Source organism: Vigna radiata, unplaced genomic scaffold (genome assembly GCF_000741045.1).
Source record: "Vigna radiata var. radiata cultivar VC1973A unplaced genomic scaffold, Vradiata_ver6 scaffold_43, whole genome shotgun sequence".
Taxonomy (NCBI): domain Eukaryota; kingdom Viridiplantae; phylum Streptophyta; class Magnoliopsida; order Fabales; family Fabaceae; genus Vigna; species Vigna radiata.
The window spans coordinates 158,827-185,505 of record NW_014542924.1 but is presented as its reverse complement, the minus strand read 5'-3'; the positions used below and the strand labels follow the sequence as shown (position 1 = coordinate 185,505).

At 32.6% G+C, this 26,679-nt stretch overlaps 3 protein-coding genes across 12 annotated transcripts; 2 read left to right on the top strand and 1 right to left on the bottom strand.

Annotated features, from left to right (window-relative positions):
• The first annotated feature begins 204 nt into the window (after positions 1-204).
• On the top strand, positions 205-4,444 carry LOC106752768 (superoxide dismutase [Mn], mitochondrial). Its single transcript, XM_014634528.2, has 6 exons — positions 205-623; positions 1,253-1,299; positions 1,384-1,509; positions 1,626-1,682; positions 2,853-2,930; positions 4,086-4,444. Exons 1-6 carry the CDS (start codon positions 305-307, stop codon positions 4,176-4,178), a joined length of 720 nt encoding a protein of 239 aa, XP_014490014.1. The 5' UTR covers positions 205-304; the 3' UTR covers positions 4,179-4,444.
• Positions 4,445-6,678: 2,234 nt separating this feature from the next.
• Positions 6,679-11,937, bottom strand: LOC106752767 (pentatricopeptide repeat-containing protein At3g16610). Of its 7 annotated transcripts, XM_022777218.1 has the most exons (3): positions 7,534-11,937; positions 7,312-7,432; positions 6,679-7,085 (listed from the first exon to the last, which is right to left on the bottom strand). In XM_022777218.1, the coding sequence occupies exon 1, from the start codon at positions 10,276-10,278 to the stop codon at positions 7,939-7,941; it is 2,340 nt and encodes a 779-aa protein (XP_022632939.1). In that variant the 5' UTR covers positions 10,279-11,937; the 3' UTR covers positions 6,679-7,085; positions 7,312-7,432; positions 7,534-7,938. The 7 variants fall into 7 exon arrangements, with proteins under 7 accessions (XP_022632939.1, XP_014490010.1, XP_014490011.1 ...); XM_014634524.2 differs by having other exon boundaries at positions 7,312-11,937; XM_014634525.2 differs by having other exon boundaries at positions 6,679-7,020; positions 7,312-11,937.
• Positions 11,938-18,806: 6,869 nt separating this feature from the next.
• LOC106752737 (DDT domain-containing protein DDB_G0282237) lies at positions 18,807-24,966 on the top strand. Of its 4 annotated transcripts, XM_022777247.1 has the most exons (11): positions 18,807-18,915; positions 19,570-19,722; positions 19,906-20,078; positions 21,248-21,666; positions 21,852-22,008; positions 22,108-22,178; positions 22,336-22,778; positions 22,892-23,051; positions 23,131-23,292; positions 23,373-23,461; positions 24,092-24,966. In XM_022777247.1, the coding sequence occupies exons 2-11, from the start codon at positions 19,610-19,612 to the stop codon at positions 24,240-24,242; spliced, it is 1,938 nt and encodes a 645-aa protein (XP_022632968.1). In that variant the 5' UTR covers positions 18,807-18,915; positions 19,570-19,609; the 3' UTR covers positions 24,243-24,966. The 4 variants fall into 4 exon arrangements, with proteins under 4 accessions (XP_022632968.1, XP_022632969.1, XP_014489965.1 ...); XM_022777248.1 differs by having other exon boundaries at positions 19,570-19,705; positions 19,991-20,078; positions 21,852-22,178; XM_014634479.2 differs by having other exon boundaries at positions 21,852-22,178; positions 24,092-24,965.
• The last annotated feature ends 1,713 nt before the right edge of the window (positions 24,967-26,679 follow it).

Below are 26,679 nucleotides of genomic sequence, written 5' to 3'. Positions count from 1 at the left end.
CTCTAATATTCAATCACTATATTTAGAAATACCACTAAATAAAAATAAGTTAGTCAATTCAAAACATCAGTTTTAATTAGTAAGTAAACAATGATTTATAGGGCCACAAAAAAATACACCATTTAATTTTTAAATCCTTTTACGCGATAAATTAATTATATAATATGTATTAAATAGGGGAACATATATATTACTAGCATTTTATGTTGGTGAAAAAATATTTGATTTATAATTTCATCCACTCTGCTGTCACCGAATCTCCTCCATTTAGCTGTGTTGCAGAAGCGTCTCCATATCTTTACCGATGGCTGCNCGAGCCCTATTGACCAGAAAAACCCTAGCATCGGTGCTCCGCAATGACGCCAGGCCTCTCGGAATAGGCGCAGCGGTGGCTACTCATTCCCGCGGTTTGCATGTGTACACGCTACCTGATCTGGACTANGACTATGGCNCACTGGAGCCAGCCATCAGCGGCGAAATCATGCAGCTCCACCACCAGAAGCATCATCAGACTTACATCACCAACTACAACAAGGCTCTTGAGCAGCTCCAAGATGCCGTTGCCAAGGCCGATTCCTCTGCCGTCGTTAAGCTCCAGGCCTCNATCAAGTTCAACGGCGGAGGTCTGCTTCCCTTTTCTCTTTCTTTTTCGTTTCTTCTTTTAGTTTTCGTTTATCGAATGCCGAATTACGGCGACTGCGTGATTTGTTCATTGAATTAATATCGAGTCGTGAATAGTGACAGTGGATTATTTAGTTTGTTGGGTTGTGGATGGTAAGNAATTGGCCTTTGTTGATGTAATAAGTCAGGTGTAAAATAGAGGCAGGGGAGTGGGGATTTTCTTAATACGCCGCTGTGATTTTGGTAGTACTTAGTGAAAGTAACATATTGTATTGTATCCTAGAGATGTTTAAAATGACGACCAGTCCGTTTGTATCGTACTCGAACGAACACAATTTTTATTTTACCCAAATGCAGTAGTTGTGTAACATGGATCTTTGAGTGCTTGTGTGTTTCCCAAAATTTTATTGTTGTCATTTTGCTTGGAAACCGAAGGGGGTGGTTGGTGCGTAGCATCTATACTAAGATGGATTGGTTGTATATTTTTTCATATTTTACTTTGTGTGAGAAATTATGCCTGGTTTAAGAATGAACCAAACAAACTTTTGAGTGATGGAGCCAGGATATATCTTCCATGGTTTTTAAAGTTATCTAATTCAGTTCATGTACAACTAAGGATCATTTCTTGCAGGTCATATCAACCATTCTATTTTCTGGAAAAATCTAGCCCCTGTTCGTGTAAGTTTGTATCTGGATCCTATTTTTTGGATGTGTTTGGTCTTTGGTAGTCTTTTACCTAATAAAACTTCTCCCCTTGTGTAGGAAGGAGGTGGTGAGCCACCGAAGGGTCCACTGGGATGGGCTATTGACACGCATTTTGGCTCTTTTGAAGCATTGATACAAAAAGTTAATGCAGAAGGTGCAGCATTGCAGGGGTCTGGTTGGGTGGTGAGTTGATCAGATTCTGAAATTCCCAGAATATTTTCGTTCCTTGCATAAGCTTAATGTCTTGGTCATTTTTTGAAATGTTGCTTCCTTTTTCTTATTCTGTACTGCTTTGCCAGTGGCTTGGTCTGGACAAAGAGTTGAAGAGGCTTGTAGTTGAAACCACTGCCAACCAGGTAAACTGACCCTTCCATCGTCAATGCCCCTCATCATTTTCTACNTGATCCCAATAGGCTTCAGAAATCAGCAGTAACATACTAAAAAAGAAAATAAATGAAAGTAGTCTTTTGGTCTGGCCTCCAATTCTCCCTTTTTGTATTTCTTTTGTATCACTTGTAAGTTGTCACACCTTTCAAGATCTTTTACTTGCTATTACTATTTTGAATAGTCAAAATTCCTTACGTTAAATCGATGAGATTCNACAGTCAAAGATCACTTTANCAAACAATACTTATTGTAGTAAGGCTTTGTAAATTCCTATTTCTCTAAGTAAAGAATATCTTGCCTGGTGGACAAAAATAAAATGTATTATATGCATATCAAACTATATTTACCTGTGTAAACCAACTGTGTTTATTTGTCCTTCCATTCGTTTTTAATCTCTTTTTCATGTTCATTTTCTCTTGTTGTCATTTATTGCTGAGACAGAGCAACCTCTCAAGTTCTCATTTTTTTTAGCTTTAAGTCTGACCACGGGAGGACCTGCAGTCACCTGCCGCCATATCTTATCANTTTTTCCCCCAATTCATCTCTTTAAACTGTTGATTCTCTAGACTTCCTTTTTAATCTTTTTTGATCTGGCTATCAAACTGCTTCTTTCAATTTATTAGTCTAGACCCAACCTCCATAACACCAANAGATCTCAGGTGAACTTTTTCTCNCTAGCTCTATTTAATCTTGCTCTCTCTCTGAATCAATGGTTGACTTATAGTTGAAGGGTGCAGAAGCTATTTGGCCTGTTTTCTTTTTTTTTCTAGATCTGTTAAGATAAGTTTCAGTAATGTCAGTTCAGTTTTAATGAAGTTTTANCAATTAATAATTACAGCGACCTGCTACGACATTTTAAAATAGCCAGGACTCAATTCTAAATTAACAAAAAAGTGTAGGGACCCAATTAATATTGAGTGACATTGTTGGAATGTGGAGGACTTCTTCAAATGTTAATGGTGTTCAGGATGTATAAATATTGCTATAGTGAAAACTATAGATAAGAGAAGGAACTAGTTAGAGTTTTTTTGTCTTTTCTCAATCCTCATACTCATTTTTTTAGCTTTAGTGAACCATGTTTATGCTCTGTGCATATGTCTGTTGATTTTCATATGTACTTATGAACATTTTATATGCAGGACCCACTTGTTACCAAGGGACCAAATTTGGTTCCGTTGCTTGGCATTGATGTTTGGGAGCATGCGTACTACTTACAGGTATAATTGACTTGGTGATCCACTACTGACTGCGTGGTTGCTGTAATATTGTTATTTGAATCCTGTGCATATTTCCAGTTTGGTGGTTATGACTTATGAGATGCAAAGAAATATTGGGCTGTCAAATTTAGAGTCTGTTTGGGTGGTTGCAAAATTTCATTCTTGGTTTCCAAATGGAATTTCAAAATAAGATCTGTTCAGTTAAAATAGAATTGAATTATTTTTATCTCAATTTTTAAGCACTTGTTTAGAGCTTATTTCATCCTAACACTTTTATCTTAATAAAATGCCAATTACAAAGAATTGGTTTACTAACATAGTTAATATTCAGACTTATTTTCATCCTGAAATTCGACCTTCAAACGTTCTTCTAGAGCTTCTATATTTATTTGCATTTTGATAGATGATATTACTGATTGGTTTTAGTGAATAAAAATGTGAATTTAGCGTGGACATAAACTAATAATAGAGACAAGTAGAAAATGATGNAATAGCTTACTCCTAAGNCTCAAATGTTTATGATTAACTGCTGTTAAGATCTGTTATTGATTAGGGATAATANTCCTTATAAGAATTGTGCAATCCTCCCCCGTTCTTGGGCTAGGTTTCGCAATTGGAAGACTTCGTACAATTTTAGTCACTATGTTTTACTTATGTAATTGCTCATATTTAGTCCTCAGTTTGTTTATTTTCATGAAGCACAGTCCTGGTAGTTTTTCAGCCGTCCAAATAAAGCCCCTCTTCCTAAAATTCCGTCCAATAATTAACAGAAATGTAAAGGTATGAAGAAACGTTCATTTGTATAAATTAGCAAAGGAAGACATGTATAAAATGCAGCAAAGCAATTTTTTTGTTTTTTTATTATCAAATTAAAACAAAACCTTAGTGAAGCTTATAATTTCAAGAATTCAGGTAAAGTCACAACTTAGAATGGAATATTCATTTTTCGTCCTTTATGTTACCGTAGATTAGAATTTTCACATACTCACAAGTTTAGAAATAAATTAATTTTCGTGACGTACAATATGTTGAAACTTTTATCGTGCTATTATTTGGCAATNAGGAGGAAAAGGTTACACGCTTTCCCAGGTTCCTCCTAGATGCATATCCGTTGTTAAAAATAATTCTGATNTATGCTTGTTTTTCTTAATGCAGTACAAGAATGTTAGACCAGATTATCTGAAGAACATTTGGAAAGTTATTAATTGGAAATATGCCAATGATGTGTATGAGAAAGAGAGCTCTTAGTCTGAAAGTGCTGCTTTATATGGTACCTGAGATGAGAGATTTCCAGCAAGGTGAGAAAAGTGGAATAAAATGATGTAATGTAGAAGATAACACTAACTATTTATACAGTTGTGACAAAGAACCTCGAGCATTTATGGCTGCATTGCTCATGTCTTATGGATTTTCTGATGCTCTGTTAAGATGCTATTTGTGTCCGTCGATGTATATTTTTTGCTTCTTGGGTGTGATCCTTTTTCTCGAATAAGTAGTATAATTATGAAATCCAAGCCCCGTATTATTTGTCGGATGAACAAGTGGGAGTTGTTATCTAGTTGCGATTATTCATTAGAAAATTAAATTTAAAAGAAATCTNTAGAATTAGGATATAAAATGATTATTTTTNAAAATAAATTATTCTAAAGCATTAAGACAGGAGTGAAGTATCAAAGAGGTCCCTAAAATATATGGACGAGGATCGATAAAGCCTCGGAAAGAAAACTTCTTGCACGTTAGTCCTAAGCATTTTTTATTCGATGAATTCTTCCGTTAATTGAAACTCCATTTTTAGACAGAAATTGCAACTTAAAATAGTGTTGTAGAAGCTCTGTTTATTGAGAGCTTGAATAACATCCTCTGATTTAGATTTTGAATACTTGTTCTTGTAGCTTTAGAACATCGTNTGGTCGCTTCAACTGCCTCCTCCACCGTAATCTAAGCTTCAGCTTTCAATTTCAGTTAACTATCACTGTAATTGTCTTTCCAATAGGAGTGTTTTTCAGCTTCAAGCTTTGCTTGGATATATTTTTCGTTTATCATCTTCAACTTTCTTTTGTGCTTTCTTTAATTCGAATAGTGTTTTTCAGTACCCTTTTATTGGTTGTTGGATTTCGATTTATTCCATTGAGTGAGAAAGTTAAGATTTTCTTTTCTTTTCTAACTTTTTACAGATGTATTTGAGAATGTAGGACTTTGGACAGGAATCGAGTAAGGTTTTAATCATGGTGGAAAAATGATTGAGGTTGAGAAAGGCATTGAGAAAGTTGCAGTTGCTGAGGGAGAGAATTGAAGAAAGAAATGTCACAAACAATCTTATGTACAAGTGAGAAAAATTGTCAATTGGGCAAATAAACGAGGATAAGGTCTTCTGATTATAGAACTATTAATGAAAAGCTAACTTCTCTTCAGAAAAACTTTTAAATCTAAGGTGAAAATTGTTTACTAACTTCTCTTTAGAAAAACTTTAAAATCTAAGGTGAAAATTGTTTTTTTGAAAAATATTAACGGTATACCACTTATGTAATATACACATTTTGACATTCAATAAGACATTGGATGCGAAGAAATCTAAGGTGAAAATTTCAAAAGAAGAAGAAATCCAAGGTAAAAATTTTAAAGAAGAAGAAATCTAATAAGGTGAAAATTTTAAAGAAGAAGAAATCTAAGACGTGAGAGAAGAAGAAGAAGAAAAAGAAATCTAAGCTGAAAATTTTAAAGAAAAAGAAATCTAAGTTGAAATTTAAGACATGAGATAAGAAGAAACAATGGATGCGAAGAAGAAATCTAAGGTGAATGCAGATGGATGGATAGAAAATGTTTGGGGTCCAAGAAGTCAGTGAACCACTACTGCTGGAACTTCTAGAGCTAGTTTCTCCAAAGGAGGCAAATGTTTTATTAAGTAGTTGATACGTCCTCATCTAACATGTTCAGTTCAAAAAACTCAAGAATAATTATGGAAATAACCCATTATAATTTCGATCATCAAGAAAAGAAACAAGAAACAATAGTTGAAATGAAAAAAACATGGAAAAATTTGTGTTTGACTTAACTAAAAAACAATGTCCATGTTGATTAAGAACATCTTGACTAACAAATGACTGAAAAATAACGTTTTTACATTGAAATTTTTGTCTTTTAAAATTTACTTCTTTAATAACATTTTATCTTTAAGCTTTTCAAATTTCCCTATTCAAGCACTACATTTTATTTAGAATGTTCAAGGAATATATTGAGAATATTCTAGAACACTCCTTCGGTGAAAAATTGTAATCTGATGTATTTTTAAACGAACGTTACAATGTCACAAAAATAAGTTTTGTATGGTCTAAGCTATTCTCTTCAATCTCTAATTTGTTTTTATAATTCTTTCCATTCTCACATTAATAATTCTTTCTGTTTATTAAGTTTATTACTTGCATATTAAGTGTAAGAGTTTGATGACTTGGACCAAAAAATGGACCTATCAAAAGAAAAATAATTAAATAAAGATCACATAAAGTTGCCAAACAAGGAGCATAGTTTTCAAAACCTATCGACAAGGAAAATGTAAGCTCAAAATCAACCCACCAAGATTTGCTTTAGTCGCCCAGCAACATGGTCAAAGCACCCAGCACAGATGTTCCAGGAGCTCCCTACATCTAGTTTTACACATCAGACGCCCAACGACCCATTTGCACGCCCAATGCCAGCATCCAAAATTCCTTGATCAGATTTTTTTTTTTTTTGTTTTTCTAAATATGTTAAGTAGTCCTTAAAAAACTGATATCATTGTACCATATCCCTAATCAGTAAGTTTGTCTGTGATTCTAGAAATCAAAATTAACTTACAACATAATTTCATTTCGCCTTAACTGTATAAGGCAACAATTTTCTAAACCTGGGCTGTCTAAAGCTACAGGATGTTGCTTGTTCCTATGTTTTTCTTCCTTTGTCTTTCAAGTAAAAACTGTTTTAATATTCGACACTGGTTGATAATAATAGAAGAGTATCACACCACAAATAAGGATTCATCAGTGTAACCGAGAGAGATGAACCACACATGATTGCTCTGAAGCATAATATTGATCCATTCATAATATTGCAATATCTGCAACAAAGTGCACTACATTTACAGCAGCAAAAAATAAATGCGGTTCATGGCACTGCTACCACCTAGAGTAGAGAGAGAGAGCAAGAAATAAATATTCAAGGTACCAGAGTTTAAATTCCTAAATATAATGTAGAATGCCTCAAGTAGAATTAATTGAATTAAGAACCGCTCGAATCTACATGCTTTCTTTTCTTTTTTTAACATAGAACCTATGGTTCATCATCTAACCCCTCAAAATAACTCCTTTTGATGTAAATAAAGAAAAAAGAGTTAAAAACAATTACAGACCTTGCCGCTTAGTGCTAAGCAGAAATCATATCACTAAACGCCAAACTCAGCGATTAAAATTCTTTGCCGAGACTCTGAGACTTTGGTGCGGAGTTTGAGATATAGGTGCTAAGTGCTGGAGCTAAACGTCAGATGTAGTTATGAATCCTTTTTATGAAAACAATTAAGATAGATCTAACAACGTGCTGTATAGAAATAGATGAAAAGAAAAAGATAAATTACCTTGGAAATGATATTCAATGCACTTCTCAAAGAAATTTGATCTAGTCCAAACTCCACCAAATGTTGAAGAACAAATACGAACTTGCTGTGGCCGTTCCATCTTTATTGTTTCTAGTCTTTTCAGTAGCCATTCATGTTTCCTTGTCCCTCCGCTAGAACCTTTGCTCACTTCGTTACTGGTTAGCAGATGCTAAATGTAAACCGTGGTTGTAATTGTTTTTTAAACAAATGCATTTTCTCTCCTCTGGATTGAGAGTATACACTTTTCTCATAAAAACACACCTGATCTTCCGTGCTATTGAACTGATACAGAACATTACCTGGTTCAAGCAGCAAGGGGTGCAGGATGAACTTGTGGCAATGGATGATTCTAACACAGACCTGCAACTCCAACTTTTCTTTCTCTCACCAGAAATCCCGACAATTGCAGATTCCATTCTCAAAATGATGAAATCGACTTGCATCTCTTACTGTTATCCTCCTCTCTGTTATAAGAGTCATTAACTTTATTGCATTATGGCAGTCAACACATATACGCAAATTTTTTGTAACTAGAATGGGGTTGCTGGGACTGGTATTAAGAATTCCAAACGCAATGGCTATTTTTTCACTATGATAAAGGAGAATTTGTTCCTTCTCCTCTTCTTCAACATCATGGAAAACAAAACCAGAATCTGCCTGATATCCCATTCTTTTCATCTGCACCAACAGTTCTTGTAACTTGTTATTTATGGATACTGACTGTGGATGAGATCTATCACCCCCAATAAATCCATGGATTACCCCGGAGATCTCAATCCAACTGCATCCTGGGCTTTTCTTGTAACCTTGATGCTTCTGTAGGTTTCTAATATGTGCTGCATCGTCCCATCTGCCCACGGAACTATAGATGTTAGACATAAGAACAAAATTTCCAGTACCCTCAGGTCCCAGCATCTGTATCTTCTTTGACACCTGTTCACCTATTTCAACATTATTGCGGGTCCTACATGCAGAGAGCAATGCACTCCATACACGAACATCAGGCTCAATTGGCATCTTTTGAATAAAGGAGTACGCTTCATCCAGATTTCCTGCTCGGGCCAGGAGGTCAACCATGCATATATAATGTGCCATTCTTGGTGAGATGTTGAGTTCTTGGCTCATGCTATTAAACCAATATTTCCCTTCCGTCACAAGTCCTGAATGGCTACATGCAGATAAAACAGCAATAAGGGTCACATCATCTGGCTTCATGCCTGATGCTAGTAATTCNTTAAACAATGAAAATGCTTCTATGTATAGCCCATGAATGCCATAACCAATTATCATTGTATTCCACGAAACAATATCCCTCTTTTTCATTCTATCAAAGACTTGCCGACTGATATGAATCCTTCCACACTTTGCATACATGTCAATGATGGCATTACAAATGGAGGTATTTGCAGTGAAGCCTCTAACGACTGAGTATCCATGGCANCAGATCCCATGTTGTACAGCGGCCAAATGGGAACAAGCTGGAAGCAAACCTATCATGGTTGCAGAATCTGGGTCGGTCCCCGATAACTGCATCTTGCGAAAAATAAGTACAGCTTTTTCTGCATAGCCATTTTGCACACATCCTGAAATGATAGCACTATAAGAAACCGAGTCTTTTATGATCATCTCATCAAGAAATCCAAGTGCATCATCCATGATCCCACACTTGGCGTACATTGATATNAGTGAGTTTCCCACTGTTGTGTCTGAATTAATCCCTGATTTAATCATGTAACAATGCAAGTTTTTCCCCTTATTCAGATCAGTGAGATTTGCACATGCTCGAAGTGTGCTTGCAAGAATGACAGGTGTAGGATTTAAGCCATGCATATACACCATGTCATCATAAAGGGCCAAAGCATCTCTCATGGAGTCACAAATGACATATCCCCCAATCATAGCACTCCAGCATATCTCGTTCTTTTGGTTCAGGGCATTGAAGATCTTCTGGGCATAAGATAAGTGGTGGCACTTAGCATACATATCCAATAGCCCAGTTGCAACAACCACATCATGACTGAAGATCTTTCTTATAGAGTAAGCATGAACAGTCTTCCCCTGGCATAAGGCATTAGCTTGTCCAATTGTGGGTAAAATAGATACAATAGTGGAAGAATTCGGTGATATTCCAGCTAACTGCATTTGGACAACTAAGTGAGTTGTTTGATAGTGAAAAGCATGAAATGAAAAGCCAGCAATGATTGCATTCCATGAGACAATATCCCTGTGGGACAAATTGTCAAATATTGTGCGTGCTTCAAAATAATTGCCACATTTGGCATACATGTCAAGCAAGGCAGTGGAAACGTAGAGATCAGCCTGTAGGCCAAGTGTGAGGACATGGTCATGTATTTGTCTCCCAAGTTCAATTGCTTGGAGAGCTGAACAGGCTTTGAGAAGAAAAGGGAATGTGAAGTTGTTGGGTGTAACGCCTAGTTGCAACATGCAATGGTACAGATGAATGGATTGATGAAAGGGGCCAGTCCATGCATAAGCTCGGATCATCATGTTCCACAAAACAACATTTGGGTTTGGAATTTGGTCAAACAAGTGACGAGCAAGTTCAATTTGATTACGTGCCAAGTAGAGACGAACGAGGTCATGAAGACCACGAGGGTGGTTGTTGATGTTTTGAGAATGGCAGTTATTTTGAGTGTGAGGCAAGCGAAGTTGGTATTTGGGGTTTGCAATCAAAGCTTCTCTACGTTTCAAATATCTTCGCATCTTTATCTCTCTTGCAGGCAGGTAAGGACTAAGGTTCTTTTTACACAACAAAGATTGTATCCTTATATTTCTTTGAATACTGCTATGTCAACACCACTATTTTAAAGAAGACTCATATACAAAGTTCACCCCTCCACTCTTTTAATAGTCACCAAAGCAACACATTCATGCATCCAAAGAAGTGGTTACAGATGTACACTTATCTAGTTACCTCTGTTCATTTTTTTGGACAGTACAAAACATGTATTGATGCCCCCTACAGACCAAACACTGTACTCATAGCATCAAAAATTTATAACAGCACTGAACCATAGTAGTAGAAATGCAACTCAGACACAACCCATATGTTCTTTTCACATGATATATATAATACTATAAAACTACTTTCACATAGCCAATTACCAAAATTCTGCACCAATTTCACGTAATATATATAATATTATAACACTACTTTCACACACTAAAAAAATTGGTTCCCGCATCCATCTCAACAAAGAACAAGCAACAGTTTTCCTTTAAAATAAATCCAAAACAAGGATCTTAATGGACTAGTATTTGCGATATGCACCCAATTGTTTTTGAACAAAAGTTTAATGGCCTAACAAAATATAATTATAATGCACCGCATAGAATACAATAGGCACGACAGCAATACCGCATGAAATACTTATCCAATGAAAAGAAAACTGAATGGGATTAAAGGCACCAAATTTTCTAATTTGCTTATTAATCAAACTGTAACACGACTCCTGCCCATCACTTTATGTCCAGGATTTATCTCAAAAGTGACCCAACCAATTAAAAAAAAAAAAACCACATAAGGTAATTAGCCATTTTTCTTGAACAGCCACAAAAAAAAACCCTCACCTTGCTCAATTTTCAACCTTTTTAAGGCCTTCCTTTTGCTTCTTTTCTCAAACTCTTATTCCACCAGCAAGTTTTCTTATCTCTTGGTCCAAAACCCTTTATTTTACTCAAGATGGCCTAAATAAATAACCTTCCTAACTGTAACTACTTGTTTCATGGATTTATAACTTCTCAGCTATTAGTTTATTACTCTTATATTGTGGGATAAGACTCTCTTGCAATTACCATGTAATCTTTACGAAGCTACAGATCAGAACTCCTTACCACCAAAAGGAAATCAATTTACAACCTCAAGATAAAGAAAGAGCAACCTTCCATAAATGCACAGTCTTTTACTGAAAATGTAAAAGAAAACAAAAAGTGTGCAAGGAGACACTTGGCAATGGCATGCAGTAAACTTTTTCAAAACAAAAGAAACACATACAACCACAAAAATCACAATGTCATAGGTATTCTAAGTATCACCCAACATCATTAACAGACAAATAAACATCTGAATACAAAACAGAAAGAAAAAAAGTGCAAACTTTAGCACATCCGTGTGCACCCATAAGCTGCCCCAACTTACCGAGAATGAGAACACAGCCCACCAAACGAGAGGGAGAGAAACCGCATGGGAGATGAAGAGGAAGAGAAATGGGAGGGTTCCGTAATAGTATAAAACGCTGAAAAGGGAACGCGAGGGAGAGGAGTTGTTGACGCGTTGTGGTGAGCTGTCGGTGGTGAGTCACCAGAGGTCTTTGATGCATTGATGAAGGATTGGAGCCAAATCTAGGGTGGAGGGATGAAATTGTGTAAGTGTAACATAGATTAAAAGATAAATCAAAGTCTAGAATTACCTATTTAACCATTTAATTAAGTCTGTTGAAAATTCATGAGATGTATAATATATTTAAAATATAAATATATATATATTATTATATTAATAGACTTAAAAGTGTTAAATTTAAGTCTGATTGACAGATTTAAAATTATCTTATTTACAAAATTACTGTCACACCTTTTTTAAGTCTGTTTCTGTTTAAAAAATTTATTTTGTACTAGGGATAAATTATAATATTTACTCAAAAGTAGCATGACATAAAACACCACATACCATATAAAAGAAATATGACAAAACCCTAAAGAGCACCGTAAAAAAATATGACTAACATTAAGACAATATTTACCAAACAATCCCTGTATCACACCAAAATATGCCCAAAAGAGCCACTAAACTCACTGCACCAAAGACAAATAATATTTTTAGACAACACAATGACACAAAAAGTGCACCATATTTTTCAAGATTAAAACAAAACATCCAAATTTCACCCAAATAATCTTAAACACATATATAATAATACTTTTACCTTTTATATCAATATATATATATATATATATATATATATATATATATATATATGGGTTTATATATATATGTAAAGGGTTTTCAGTTGGTATATTTTAACAAAGTGTACCAAATTTTAGGTTACAAAAATGTCTTTATTAAAAAAGAAAACCAACTTTAAATTTATGGGTATTTTAATAATTTTAAAATTTAATTTAAAATAAAAAATAAAAGGTAGTTATTAAAAATCCAGAGAGAAGTTATTAACTTTTATTATATATTTTTTAAAAGGTAGTTGTTTTTTTAACCCAGGTTTTATACTATAAACCCAGAAGGTTTTATAAACCCTAAACCATTATATTTTTTTAAAAGGTAATTGTTTTTTAAAATAAAAAATAAAATAAAAGGTAGTTGTTTGTTTTATAAACCCAAACGGGTTCTACAAACCCAGAATGGTTCTATAAACCTTAAACCATTATATTTTTTAAAAGGTAGTGATTTTTTAAAATTAAAAATAAAATAAAAGGTAGTTATTTTTTAAAATTAAAAATAAAATAAAAGGTAGTTTTTTTTAAAATTAAAAATAAAATAAAAACTAATAACTTCTTTCCTAATCAATCAAGATTTTTAATAATTACCTTTAATTTTTTTTATTTTAAATTAAATTTTAAAATTATTAAAATACCCTGAATTTAAAGTTGGTTTTTTTAAGAAAAACATTTTTGTAACCTAAACCTTAGTACACTTTACTAAAATGTACCAACTGAAAAACTTCCTTACATAAATTAATATATATATATATATATATATATATATATAAAACAATCAAATCTGAATTTTAAAATTATATAAAATATTATATTTACAAATTATATAATATGTATAGAAAAAAAAAATGGGTTAAATATGTTTTTAGTCCCTATACTTTGAGGCGATTTTGATTTTAGTTCCTCTTTCAAATTAAAGTATAATTTAGTCCTTCAACTTTAGAAAACTCTGGTTTTAGTTCTTTTTACCAAATTTTTTTAACTTTATTTGTAATATCAAGTAATAAAACCAACAAATAAAGTTAAAAAATTTGGTAAAAAAGACTAAAACCAGAATTTTCTAGAGTTGAAAGACTAAATTGTACCTTAGTTTGAAAGAGACTAAAACCAAAATCGTCCCAAAATATAGAACTAAAAACATATTTAATAAAAAAAATTCACGCTGCAATTGTCTAAACCCAAAACTAAAATATGTATTATTAGATATATTATTAAATAATATATAATATTCCTTACATTATAACATATTTGAATCATCTCATTTATAACTTATTTGATACTAACATGATAACAATAACATATCTAAAACGAAAAAAAAAAAAAAAAAACAGACATATTACGTGAATCAATACCGCATGCAATAATGATTACAACAAAACTCTGTTGCATTAAGTACCCAACCCACCTGCACCTATGCTCTATGCCCCTAGATTATGCGTAATATAAACTCTATACAATCACCACCTAAGCATCACAAAGGCCATAAATAACCCATAAAACATACCTTTAATCTAAAAAATATCCATAAAATAATTACAAATTGTTCTAGGTATTGAATGTAACACAAAGCAACCACACGAATAGCTTCCCTTATCTTACAATCAATAAAAATATTCTTAATCTTCTAATTCCTCCTATAACAACTTAGTTTCTAGATTTCTTCTATGGCAGAAAATATTATTCTCCTCTTAAACCTCTTTCACGACTATTACTATTATATAGTTTTTTATCTCTTTTTATAATGATTATAGCTTTTATAAAAGCTCATTATTTTAATAATATATTAAAATAAAATTATCTTGATATTACTTGATTCTCATAACTTTCATAATATATTCTATCTTAATATTTTTATTATAATTTATTATGATAGATCCACACATAATATATTTTATTTTAATTTTTCTTAAACTACTTTAATTAATATGTTAATATCACTCTCCCCACTTTAATTAACTTTTATCAATCACATCCACAACAATTATTATAAATATTAATATACACCACATATACATAAAACAAATAATAAACATATTATATATATATATAAAGAATCAAACACTTAACCACCAATCCATAACAAGGAACTCTAACCGTTGGTGCTATATTTCGTCACGGCAATACTTATCTGTTATTATTTTAATTAATAATACACATGCTCACTATCTTTCCAGATAATTATTATTCTTGAGTCTTACAAGGAGATCCCAATAAATAATCAAATATTGGTGTAGACGAAGATAATGTAGTACTTGAAGGACTTGTTTATGTGAATGTTGATTGTGATGTAGACAATTAATTGAATGACTACTGTGTAGGTGAATTGTTAACTATAGTGATGAGAGATGGTAACACTATGTTCAACACAATTGTGAATAATATGAGTGAGTGATAAGTGTATATTTATGCCCACATTTTAGTTTTTTTTCTTTCAAATTTTTAGTGGAATAATTGTGTTTAAATGGTTGACAATTGAAGTTATGGGGTTTGGGAATTAAAGAGGCGTAAAATGTGATTTTTAGTGCATAAATTATTCTTGGGTGTTATAATGTTTTTTTATGTTGTTGAAGCCAATGTTTGAATAATTAAAAGGATTAAATTTAAATGTCCAATATACAAAATAGGTCTTCATTGGATGCTAAACTCTAGTCAAAGCTGGTCTAATGTGGTCAACTCAGGGCTCCTATGCAATTTTGAAAAGAAAGAAATGGTTAAAGGGCAATTAAAGGAAATTTCTAGACTTCTGTGCAATTTTGAATAAAATAAAAAAGGTTGAAATGTAATCTTGGGCAAGTTTAAATCTGTTAGATATTTTAAAAGATCATTTGGGGAAAGTATATCTTAATATATTTTATTTGATATTGTTAAATAATTATCTTATTTAACTATAATAAATATTAAAAGATAATATTTGCCAAATATTTTTGAATCTAGAAAAGATATAAAATAAAAGATTTTATCAATAGAATATATTCATAGTCCAAGCCCAATTATAAAGAGACCCAAGGGAAGCAAAAATCATGACACATTCATTCACTTAGACTCCTCCAGTGGAAACAATCATCCACCACTCTTCTCATTTTATTTTACCATGTATTATACTCTATTTGTGGAGGGCTAAACTTTTATGGTTATTCCACTGTAATTTAATTATGGATTCTGAGATTAAGTTGAACTAATGAATTGGATTCTTTTGATTATTGATTTGAGTTATTCTTCTTTTATGTCTTTCCCCCCTCAATCATATTAAAAGCAACAATTTTTGCATCACAAGATGTTTGAATCTACATGCATATTAATCATATGAGTTCAACGGTTTCTAGGTTTAATTGATAATTTATTTTGATTGAATTTAGAACTTTCATATGATTAAATGTGTTCTTGCTATTAATTGAAAATGTACTTTAATTGATGGTAAGAATTTCAACTATAATTAATTGAGAATTTACTTTGATTAATTAACTTTTAATTTGGTTATGAGATTTAAGAATAAAGATGATTAAACATAATAGGATTTGATTGAGAATGTACTTTGGTTGAATTCATTATGAATAATCTAGAAAGGTCTTTCATTTGATTGAGAATCTATTTTGGTTAATTGTGTGATCACCCTTAAGTTAATTAAGAATGTACTTTAATGAATTTGAAACTCGAACAATGATTTGTGGATAACCGATGATAAATCTATCTTGGAAAAGTATTGGAATAGCTTATTTCATTATAATTATTTTAAAGTTTCTCATTTGTTATTCACTTAAACTCACGACATTCTTCAACATCAAATTCATCAGGATAGATTTTCATTCTTATTTTTAAGCATTGCACAACATTCACTGACCTTTTCAAAGTTTTCATAATAGTCAAGTATAGAAAAACAATTTTGTATTCGTTGGGAAACGACTCAGGGTTACTTTAACCATATCTACTTTCTTGACTACTAACTTGACAATACTGAAGTTGTCTTGTAAAGTATAATTAATTTGATAGCTTTAACAACAACGTATCAATGAGGCTTTCAATAATGTCATTATTTGTGCAAGGGTTAAACTCGTAATAATGATGTTGAAGGTCATTAGAATTTACATAATGGAGAGATGAACAAAAAATATATTGAAGATAACTTCCTTTGAAGCTTCTTGATGGAAGACGCCTGAGGAAGAACATCGAAGTGCGACGCGAGTTCGATTTGAAGGTTCCTCAAAGCTTCCTCTAGAGAGAAGACGCAACGAAATACATATGAAACTCAAGATAGAGATAAAATCAGAGTTGAATCGTTGAAAACCCTAAATAGACTGATAAAAGTGAAAAAGAACGGTGAAAACCTTAATTGGACACAAAGGAACCCTAGAACGGTGAGGAAACACTAATGAAGAGGACACAAAGGAATAATGAGAGTAAGATGCTCGAGACTAGAAAATGAAGATGTGGCGTGGAAGGCGTTGACGCATCAAAGAGCAAGAGATGTGGCAGTTGATGCAAGCATTTGAAATGGAGAGAATGAGCTACGCGTAGTGAAGGAGAGAAATTAATGGAAAATGAAAAATGGAGGTGTGTGCTTGGAAGGTGGCTAGAGGCGAATCCTTAGGACTCTTTAGTTTAACTTTCAAGGGAGAATTAATTTTGGGTTTCAAAAATCTAATTCTCATTCATCTCAAAAGTGTTAAATACAATGGTGGAGATGTGTACTTATAGTAACCCATGCTCCATGAAAACTAAAAATAACGTGTATAATAAAATGTAAAATATACGAAAAAGAGGACACGGTTAGGCAGGATTCCATCACTTCTACATGTCCAATAATTAAAATAGACTACGGAAAGGAATTAGAACAAAGTTTTAGTTACTAAGGTAGTTATATATTTTTTACATTTATTTGGATTGTCTTTATATATTGATGTGCAACTTTTATATGTGTAATAGTTGGTTTGCAAAATAGTTGTTTGAGGTTAGACACATTATAATGATTTGAGATAAATTTATGATTAACTTAGACAAAAAGGAATACATATGTAGAAAATGGATGATCGCTGAAATTCATTATTTACTATGAAGTTTTTGAATTTGAATGGAGTTAACTACATACCTTAAAAAAACAACATATGAAGAAACATATAGTTCAATCATCTACCCATTAAATGGTTAACATGTATGGGAGATAACTTCATTTCCAAATGTGTTGTTCCAATTCAGAAGAGATTGTCTAGAAGTCCTAAACAAAAATAGAAGGATGAAACTTTGGGAAGGGATTGGTCACAATAGAAAATTTTCTCCATAGCTTGCTCAACATACAACTCAATGAAAACAATTTTGTTAGCCATCTAAATCAATAACTTCAACCTCCTAACCAACAACCTCAACTAACCTGGCATTCTCAATTGTCATCCTTACAATCTCAACTCCCCACTTCTAAATAGACTCATGCTAGACATCACAACCATTACATGAAAAATTTATTAAAAAAAATATAAAAGCATGGGAGACCACATCAAATCCATAACAAAATTATAGACAACAAAAAATCTATTATGAAAATAATATAAATACATGAATGGAAAATAACAAACCAATGCAACACCAAACAATAGTATTTTAGCTAACCCTAACACATTCAAAAAAAGGCATTTATTTTAGAAATTCTTTCTTTAAAAGATTTAAGATTAACTTTTTTTTAACCTACTCCTACTAGGTTTTATTGTATTTTAAACTAACTTATCATCCTTTTTAAGTATTCAAACAATTCATTTAATTAAGTATATTAATTTACTTAGAAGTTAATTTCAATTCCTTTATAAAATAAGCTTTTTTTAGAATTACCACAAGATGAATCTAAATGATATATTATCAACATCCAAACTATTGACAAAAATTGTATCATCCTCCCAAAGAGACATATAAATCAATAAAGCATATTTTATTGATATACCACCAGTAAAATATTTATACTTTTAACGAAAAATTATTCATTCACACCACAAATATTTATTACATTTATAAAATATATAAAACTAACAAAATTTCATAATTTTTCTATCAATTTTAGCTAATAATAGAGAGTATTTAATATAAAATGTTAAGTAATATATCGTCATAATTTTCCTAAAATACATTTAAAAGTATAATTTACAGGTAACAATTATTAAATAAGGAATGATTTTATTATATTAATATATTATTACAGTTAATAATCAAACTATATTTTATACTAAAAAGTAATGTTCTTAACATTTTCCAAATAAATACTATTATGTGGGAGGGGAGAGGAAGGAACACGAGAAGACGCTATATAAGAGACTCGCTCACAAACTTCGAATATTCGGAAACAGAACACTGAAGGAAGAGTGAGAGAAGACGCTTCTTCTCCGTACTCTCTCTTCTTTGCTTCCGACCTTCTCTGTAAGATCCTTTTTTTTTCTTACTCTCTTTTTCTCACTTCCCAATTCTCTCTCTCATTCTCTGTTTCTCTCTATCTCTCTCTCTCTCTTCAACTCTCTTTCTCTTCTTCCCATGTTCTCTCTAACGCATTATCGGTTGCTGATTCGTTTATGGCGGGAACTCGCGTTTTTCGCCGTTTTCCTCCATTCTTGTCGTTTCCTTTTCCCCTTTCTCGTTAACGCTAATGTCACGCTGTCAGTTCCTCCGATATTCTTTTTTTTTTCTCGACACTCCCATGGCTGCATCGCCTACGTGTTTCATTACCAAACTTCATTTGTTCCGAAATCGCCAAAATACCACATTCTAGGGTTTCTCTTTTTCCATCCCCAATGCCCCATTCGGGCCCTGCAAAATGCTGGCCGTTTTGATTTTCAATGTATCACCATTTAGTCGAAGTTAAATATTAAACTAATAGTAACAAGCATTATTATTTTAATTGTTGTTATTCGATCATTTTGTTTTAACCAAGAAAAGACTAAAAGTCGAAACTTTTCCTTGCATTTTTTTCCTATGACATGCAACCTCAACCTGAGTACCGTTTCAAGTGGTTTCTGTATTGCGGTTTCTTATATGGCTGAAAGAGTATTGTTGTGTTGTGTTGAATTCTCGATGCAGGGTTTCTCTGATTGACAGGACCTGCGGGATTTATATCCAAATGCCGCTTTTGAGGAGAAAGCCTTTTGCCCTGGCTGAACCACCGAATGATTTGGAGCCATGCGAGAGTCTTTTTCAAATTCGATTTACTAAAGAAGTATTTCGAGATTATAAGTATCTTTTTGTCGTTCATTTATCTCTATAACGTTTTACCTGTCTCACTTAATTACTTGGAATACACCAAAAGCATAGCGTGATTTTTAAGTTGGAAGAGGTTGAACAGTGTAACGAATTTTTGCACTTTTTTTGCTTTTTTGACCTTTTCTTTAATGGTTGGTATTCCTTGACACGAACAAGTGATTATTTGAACCGCTTAAATCAATACCGCAAGAGGGTTTGGACGTGCAAAGTAACGGGAAAAACTGGCTTGACTTATGAACAGGCATTGGTGTCAGAGAAGCTTGCTACTGAGAAAGTTCAACAGATTCCGGAAGAATTAATGGCACCGGCACTTAGGATTATTCAGTACAGTAAGTTCTATTTTTGGTCCAAAAGGAAAAGAAAAAGTTTATTTTGAAGGAAATTGAACTATGTTTCCTTTTTCTTTGTGGCTTATTATTGGTCATACTCATTTGTTTTGCATGGGTAATTTGAAAATTTTCGTTTTTTCTGCATTTGTTGAAATTAAAATATATAGTTTGAAGAGCCGTCTATTAATTTGCTTTGTCTACAAGGGTTTGTTATTGTTAAAAGCTTATAATATACAGTATTATAAGCACCTTTGGAGGAAAGTAAGATGATTGTGAAGAAGCACATTTAATGGGATGTGCATATTGAATCTCGCAGTAGGGGCGGTGACTTTAAGATGGGACGTTACTTAATTGAATGATCGAACAAAAGTTATACCGTGCTACCATCCACACTGTTATTTGAGAGAGAATGTTTCCTTTGTTGTCTTGGAGTTGTTTTTAAGGGCCTACCAAATGGTTTTAGATTACTGGTTCCGTTTTTCATGACAGGAATTAGTCCATCAAGTTAGAAGTTCAATGCAAGTATTTCTTTTTACTGTTTATTCTATAAATTGTCCTAAGCCTCATGTCTATCTCCTATGTTGGTTAGCTTGAAGATGAGTAAGTTTTGGCTAATTAGCCGGTATAAGAGATTAAATTATTGCTGGTTAAAGCAAGCCATGCCAAATATGGTTTTAGGTAGGCAGAAGTTTATGGGAGGACAACTTGCCTCATTCCAAGGTCTGGACACAAGACTCAGGGAGATCTTGAAATGGTAGCGAAGAGTTATAGATGATCCACTAATGAAGGATTAGCTAAGTATATATGTCTGCGTCCTAACATCTTGTGACTTTGAGGCAATTATGAACTGTGGTTTTGATGATTTTTCCCTTCAGATTGCTTAAATCGTGAATCATCAATTTCTGCATGACTCTGACTTTTGATCAAACAATGCTATATACATCAAATGAAGGAGTTTGCTAAATTCATCTTATGTATTATTATGAGTGTTTATGAAAATTTCTCTTAGAAAAATTCGTAGGCTTTGCTTGTTTAAGAATTGGTATGAAAAATGTTTAGGATATATATCAGATGTGGTTTCAAGTTATAGTATGCTTTAAACCTTTACCTGATATAGACGCTTCACAATTTTTCGTTCTGTACTTTTTAGTGGTCTTATGCTATTGCAGGCATGCTCCCTTTGAAGGACCTTGTTGATTCTATTGCTGATAAGTTGAAGGAGCAGTTGGTTGCAGGCTCTCAATTGTATGGAAAAAAGAATGAAAGAGTGTGTCCTTGCAAAATATTGAGAGTGATGCAGAAAGATGCTGAAACTGTCAGCTATGTGGTGGCTTGGCTAGATGAAAGCAATAATGTAATTGAAAGAGCAGAAGTCAGTTCTCAAGATTTGGTGCAGAAGAAGCCACCTTTTAGTAAAAATATTTTGAAGTCTTTTGTCCGTGAATGTACATATCGAAATGCTCCTTGGGTTTTACACGATAAACTTGCAAAAAGTCATGGAATCTCAACTGACATTCCAGAGGAGTTAAGAGGAAAGGTTTCCTTTAACAATGGACTCGTGGTCTTCACCAAAAAAAGAAAGCATGAGGTAGGTAGACACAAGGAGGTGGTAGTTTCAGCTTCTATTTTGTTTCCTACAAAATTAAAAGAAAAGAGTACAAGATCGTCCAAATGTCAAAATTTATAGATTTATAGCTTACAGACTTCTCATTGGCTTGTTTAATAAATTTATGATTTGTTTATGATTTGTTGTTTCAAATCTATCATGTTCAGGAAGAGTCTATCAAATATCCAATTGATGATCTATTAGTGAAGCCTAGTCCAGATGATCCTGTTTTCAGTAGTCGTCCTTCTCCATCAAGAGACTTTAATGTTCCAATTCATTGTGTAGGGGATCTCTTAATGGTTTGGGACTTTTTTATGTCTTTTGGTAAACTGTTACAATTGTCACCGTACTCTCTCAAAGATTTTGAAAATGCAATCTGTCACAAGGATAGCAATGTCGTTCTCCTGGTGGAATCTTTTGCAGTACTCTTTCGTGTGCTCATCAAAGGTGACGAGGAATACTATGCAGCTGTTCAAGATAAATTACCGAAGAAGGTTCGTGTCTGTCGTATATATTCTTTTTGTTAGTGCTGTAATGGATAAAGACAGTTGCTCTCAATTATGTTTTATTTTTAGTATTCATATATCATCCTTGGCTTATCCTGTTACTGAATTTCATATGTAAATATCTCATGCAATATCTTTTTTTCAGATTACAATGATTAGTTGGAAAGACTATTTATGCAAGTTTTTAGAAATGATCAAAATTCCCAAGCTGCGGCAGTATGAAGCAACAATTAAAAGGGGACGTTATAGTTATGTAGATGTCAATGCTAAATTAGAAATCTTTTGCGAATTAGTCAATCGAGCTCTTGATACAGCTATTGTCAGGGAAAAATTGCATGAGTTTATTGAACAAAGGCGGGTACTGGGGGCTGCTAAAAGGGAAGAAGCAATTGAAGCTTCTGCAAAGAGAAGAAAAGAAAAGGAGCAGTTGAAAGCTGATTCTGGAAGCACCTGTGGTGAGAATGGGCATGATCTTGATCAGGATGCAACTGCCTCAGCAGATAATAATCACAGAATACAGAATGGTAGTATTAGAAAGAATAGAAACAGTGAGACAGAATCATCTACGCAAATATATGCATTGGATAGGTTGGACTTGTGTGCTGTATCTTAATGTCTTTATGGAAATCTAGAAAACACATTTTTCTCTATTTCTGGGTTATTGTTGTGTTTAACCTTTTTTTTTAATAATATATTAACAGTGGTATCAAGCATTCAAACCTTGCTTCAAAAATGTCAGCTGAAAAGTTTGATTCTGAGCTTAATCAATCTGCAGTATGCGGAAAAGTATACAACAGAAAGGAATCACAGAAACAACCAATGGGTGATAAGGATCAATCAGAGAAAAGCTACGAACAAAGGGTGCAAATTGTTTCTCTTATCCAACTGTTTTATGTTACTTATGTTTAAGTTCTTATTTTAATGAAGTTATTTATTACAGAGACAATATTTTGATCGGGAGATAGAGAAATGGTGTGTTCGTACAAGTTTCCTAGGTATGGACAGATATTATAATAGGTATTGGTGGTTTTACCGTGATGGAAGGATATTTGTTGAAAGTCCTGAATCCAATGAGTGGGGATACTACAGTAGCAAAGGAGAGGTACTTGGTACATATGCTATACATGCATTTTATACAAATAAATATTTTCTAATTACAGTTGCATGCTTAAATTTGAATAGCTTGATGGATTGATGAGTTCACTGAATTGCAAAGGCGAGAGGGAGAGGGCACTGCTAAAACAACTGAAAAAATATTATGGTAGAATATGGTGAGTTAGATTTGCTTCGGTTGATTTTCAGTGAAATGCACATTTGTCTCTCACCCCTCCTTGATTTCGTTTCGCACAATGCTTAAGTCATTTCATGATTTTTCTCCAGGAAAAAAGCCTTACGTAAGGATTTTGTGGTCCTAGCCCAATATTAATATTTTACTAATAAATAGAAGGAATAATTCAGATTCTTAAAGTTCTATTATGTAAAAAGATCTTCAAGTTTTGCTAATATAATGGAATTATTGGCTGACTGTAGGAGATTTTAACATGAATACAGTTAAAATAAAATTATAATCTTTCTTTGCTATGTAACACAAAGTGAACTATAGATAGATATACTTGATTTGGAAACTGAGAAATTGGGAGTAAATGGGTATTACTTGATTTGGAAACTGAGAAATTGGGAGTAAATGGGTATTATCTTCAATGAGTAATTTTATTACATAATTATCTTTTATTAGTATTTTGACAATATTTTGAAATAATTAATATTATTTTAAAAAATTTGGAAGAAAATGAAGATTAAGGTGTCTATGTTCACACTTCTAATAATGAAGGATTTATATTTTATCAACATTTCTCCCTTGACTTGTGAGGTTCTTTCCTTTTCATTGTATGTGTTTACAGCTCGGAATTGCAGAAAAAATCAAAGGATTTGTTGCATAAGACTACCCTGGATGATTCTGTGGTCAGAAGGTCTACCCGTGTTCGCGCACCACCTAGGAAAAATCCTGCCAAGGCTTTCATTAGATATGTAAACAAGTGGAAAGAAGAGTAAGTGAATCAAGGTGGTTTGACATTTGGGGAAGCTCTTCAAACTTATGAAGTTTGAAACTTTTGAGGTACTTGGATTTTTATACATTCGGTGGATACATTTTTGGGGAGGTTCAGTCAATCCGTAGTTCATAGGTACCGGGTTCGTAGTCTTAGGGAATAGGGATTGTTTTTCAATCCATTTTTGGAAGATGGACAAGCATTCATTGATGCTTGTTTTTGAAATTTTTCACATAAGGTTGCATGATAGTAAAATCTAGTATGAAAGTGTCGTTTGACTCTAGTTTATTTATGTGCCAAGTTTAGCCGTTTTGGTTCTAGCATTGCTTATATCTTAATCTTAGAGTGAACATAGAGATAACTTAATCTTAGGTACCATTTTGTGATTATTTGAAAGAATGTGGGATGGTTTTAGAATTGCTTATACATTGTCTACAAATAGTAATTGATTTTTTTGTTTTGAAATTTAGTTATTTGTTATCAGGAGTATCGAATATGACAATATACACGTTAAGTTCAGTTCTTGTATGATATCTTTTAGTTATTTCGTCTTCCTCTTTTGTCATAAATTGATTTGGTTATGGTCTGGACCTACAATGCCTCCATGATTTGAGATCATGGAATGTTCATTAAAGGTGTGTGTCTTCAATAAATGTTTTTTACCAATCCAATTACTGTTTGATTGAAGATGTTGTCTTGCATTTCCTCCGAACGACCTGAATGTCTTTAACACTAATTATAACAAACTTTATTATAATGTGAGTATTGTGGTCGTGTTGTTTCTAGATATCCAAATATTGGAATTATCGGAAATATTTAAAGAATGATTTCGTGTTCATATTAATTTTCTCCTTGGTTAAAAGGAAGAACCTGTAGTTTTAAATTCTATATGCAACTTTTAAGCCTCAAAGGTTGCCTTCATATCCTGGAACTTCCAAAATTGTCCCTTTTTCTTCAACAAAACAAAACCTAAAAATTGACTAATTCAAAGTAAATTGTTCAAACACTTGTAACGTGATTTTCTTCACAATAAAGGGATGGTGTGTGTATGGAAAAGAAATGAGAAATGAAGATTTGAATTTATATATCTATTTATTTATTTATTGTGGTGGGGTTGGAAAGGAGTGACAGGTGGAAGAAGGAGCAGAATCTGAGAGCAACGAAGCATCATCATGTTTGGTGGTCGACTTTTGTCCCCATCACAACTTTTTCTCCATTTTCATACTCATTTGTATTCAAAGGTTCAACTAATAAGTAGTGTTATGTATTTAAATTTTATAATGAAAAAAGTAGTTAGAATAAGGAGTCTACACTAAAATTAATAAACCAATTTCCCAATAAGAATACATTATTAATAAAATTTCCATATATAATAAAAGAGTAGTTTAAATTTCCCTAAAAGAAAATAAGACGAAACAATTTCATAAAAGGTAATTGCTGTAAATAGTTATTTACTTTGAAATGGTTAGTATATTATTTAACTGCACGGATAACCCTTCCATCAAAATACAATCTTACTGAACTAATTTCGTCTCTCAAATATTAATCTTTGTTGACTGAATAAATAACAAAAATTTCGTTAAAAAGAGAAAGAAAACGATAGAAAAAACTATCCATGCAGGAGTGAGTGGATGCAAATCAATACAGGTATATCGACCTGTACAAACTTTATTAGTATTTTTATATAAAATAAATATATTACATAAGAATTCAATATATTAAATATTTTAAATTTTAAAATTATTTAACGTTTATTTGTTTAATAGATAAAAATATAGCAAAAAAATAAAAACATAAAAAAGCTTTATTAATAAAATTATTAAAATATTTCATAATTGATAATCACAAAACATACAATTATAAAATATATAAAATATTCATACTGTTACCATCATCATAATTATAATAATATAATATGTACACATCCACTTAAAACTACAAAAGTTTACTAGAAAGAAAAAACTTCTATACACAATAATTAAGGAAGGCTATAGCCTATTCAACTGCTTCCTCTCCATCTATCAAAGGCATATCTTCACCTATTTTGATAATTATAAAGTGATCATATAAAAAACATAATATACCAGTTTATCAATTAAGTATGCTTACATTGTAAAGTGATCATATAAAAAACACAATATATGAGTTTATCAACTAAACATGTATAATATCACAAATAACTTATTCACACAAATATTTGACACTAGACTTAATTATCGAGATACATGCCTTTGACATAAGATTTCACTATAGGTGTGCATTTATAGTAGTATTTGATGGAAGAGAGCCCATTAGTGGACCTATCACAAGAGTTATGAGAAAAAGAATGCAATAAGAACTTGAAGAAGTAACCTCCGAAAACTCTAAGGTCTTATGTCTTTAGTTGGATTGGAAGCTAGAAGCTCAAGGAGAAGCCCACTTCAAGATAAAGTAGCATGAAG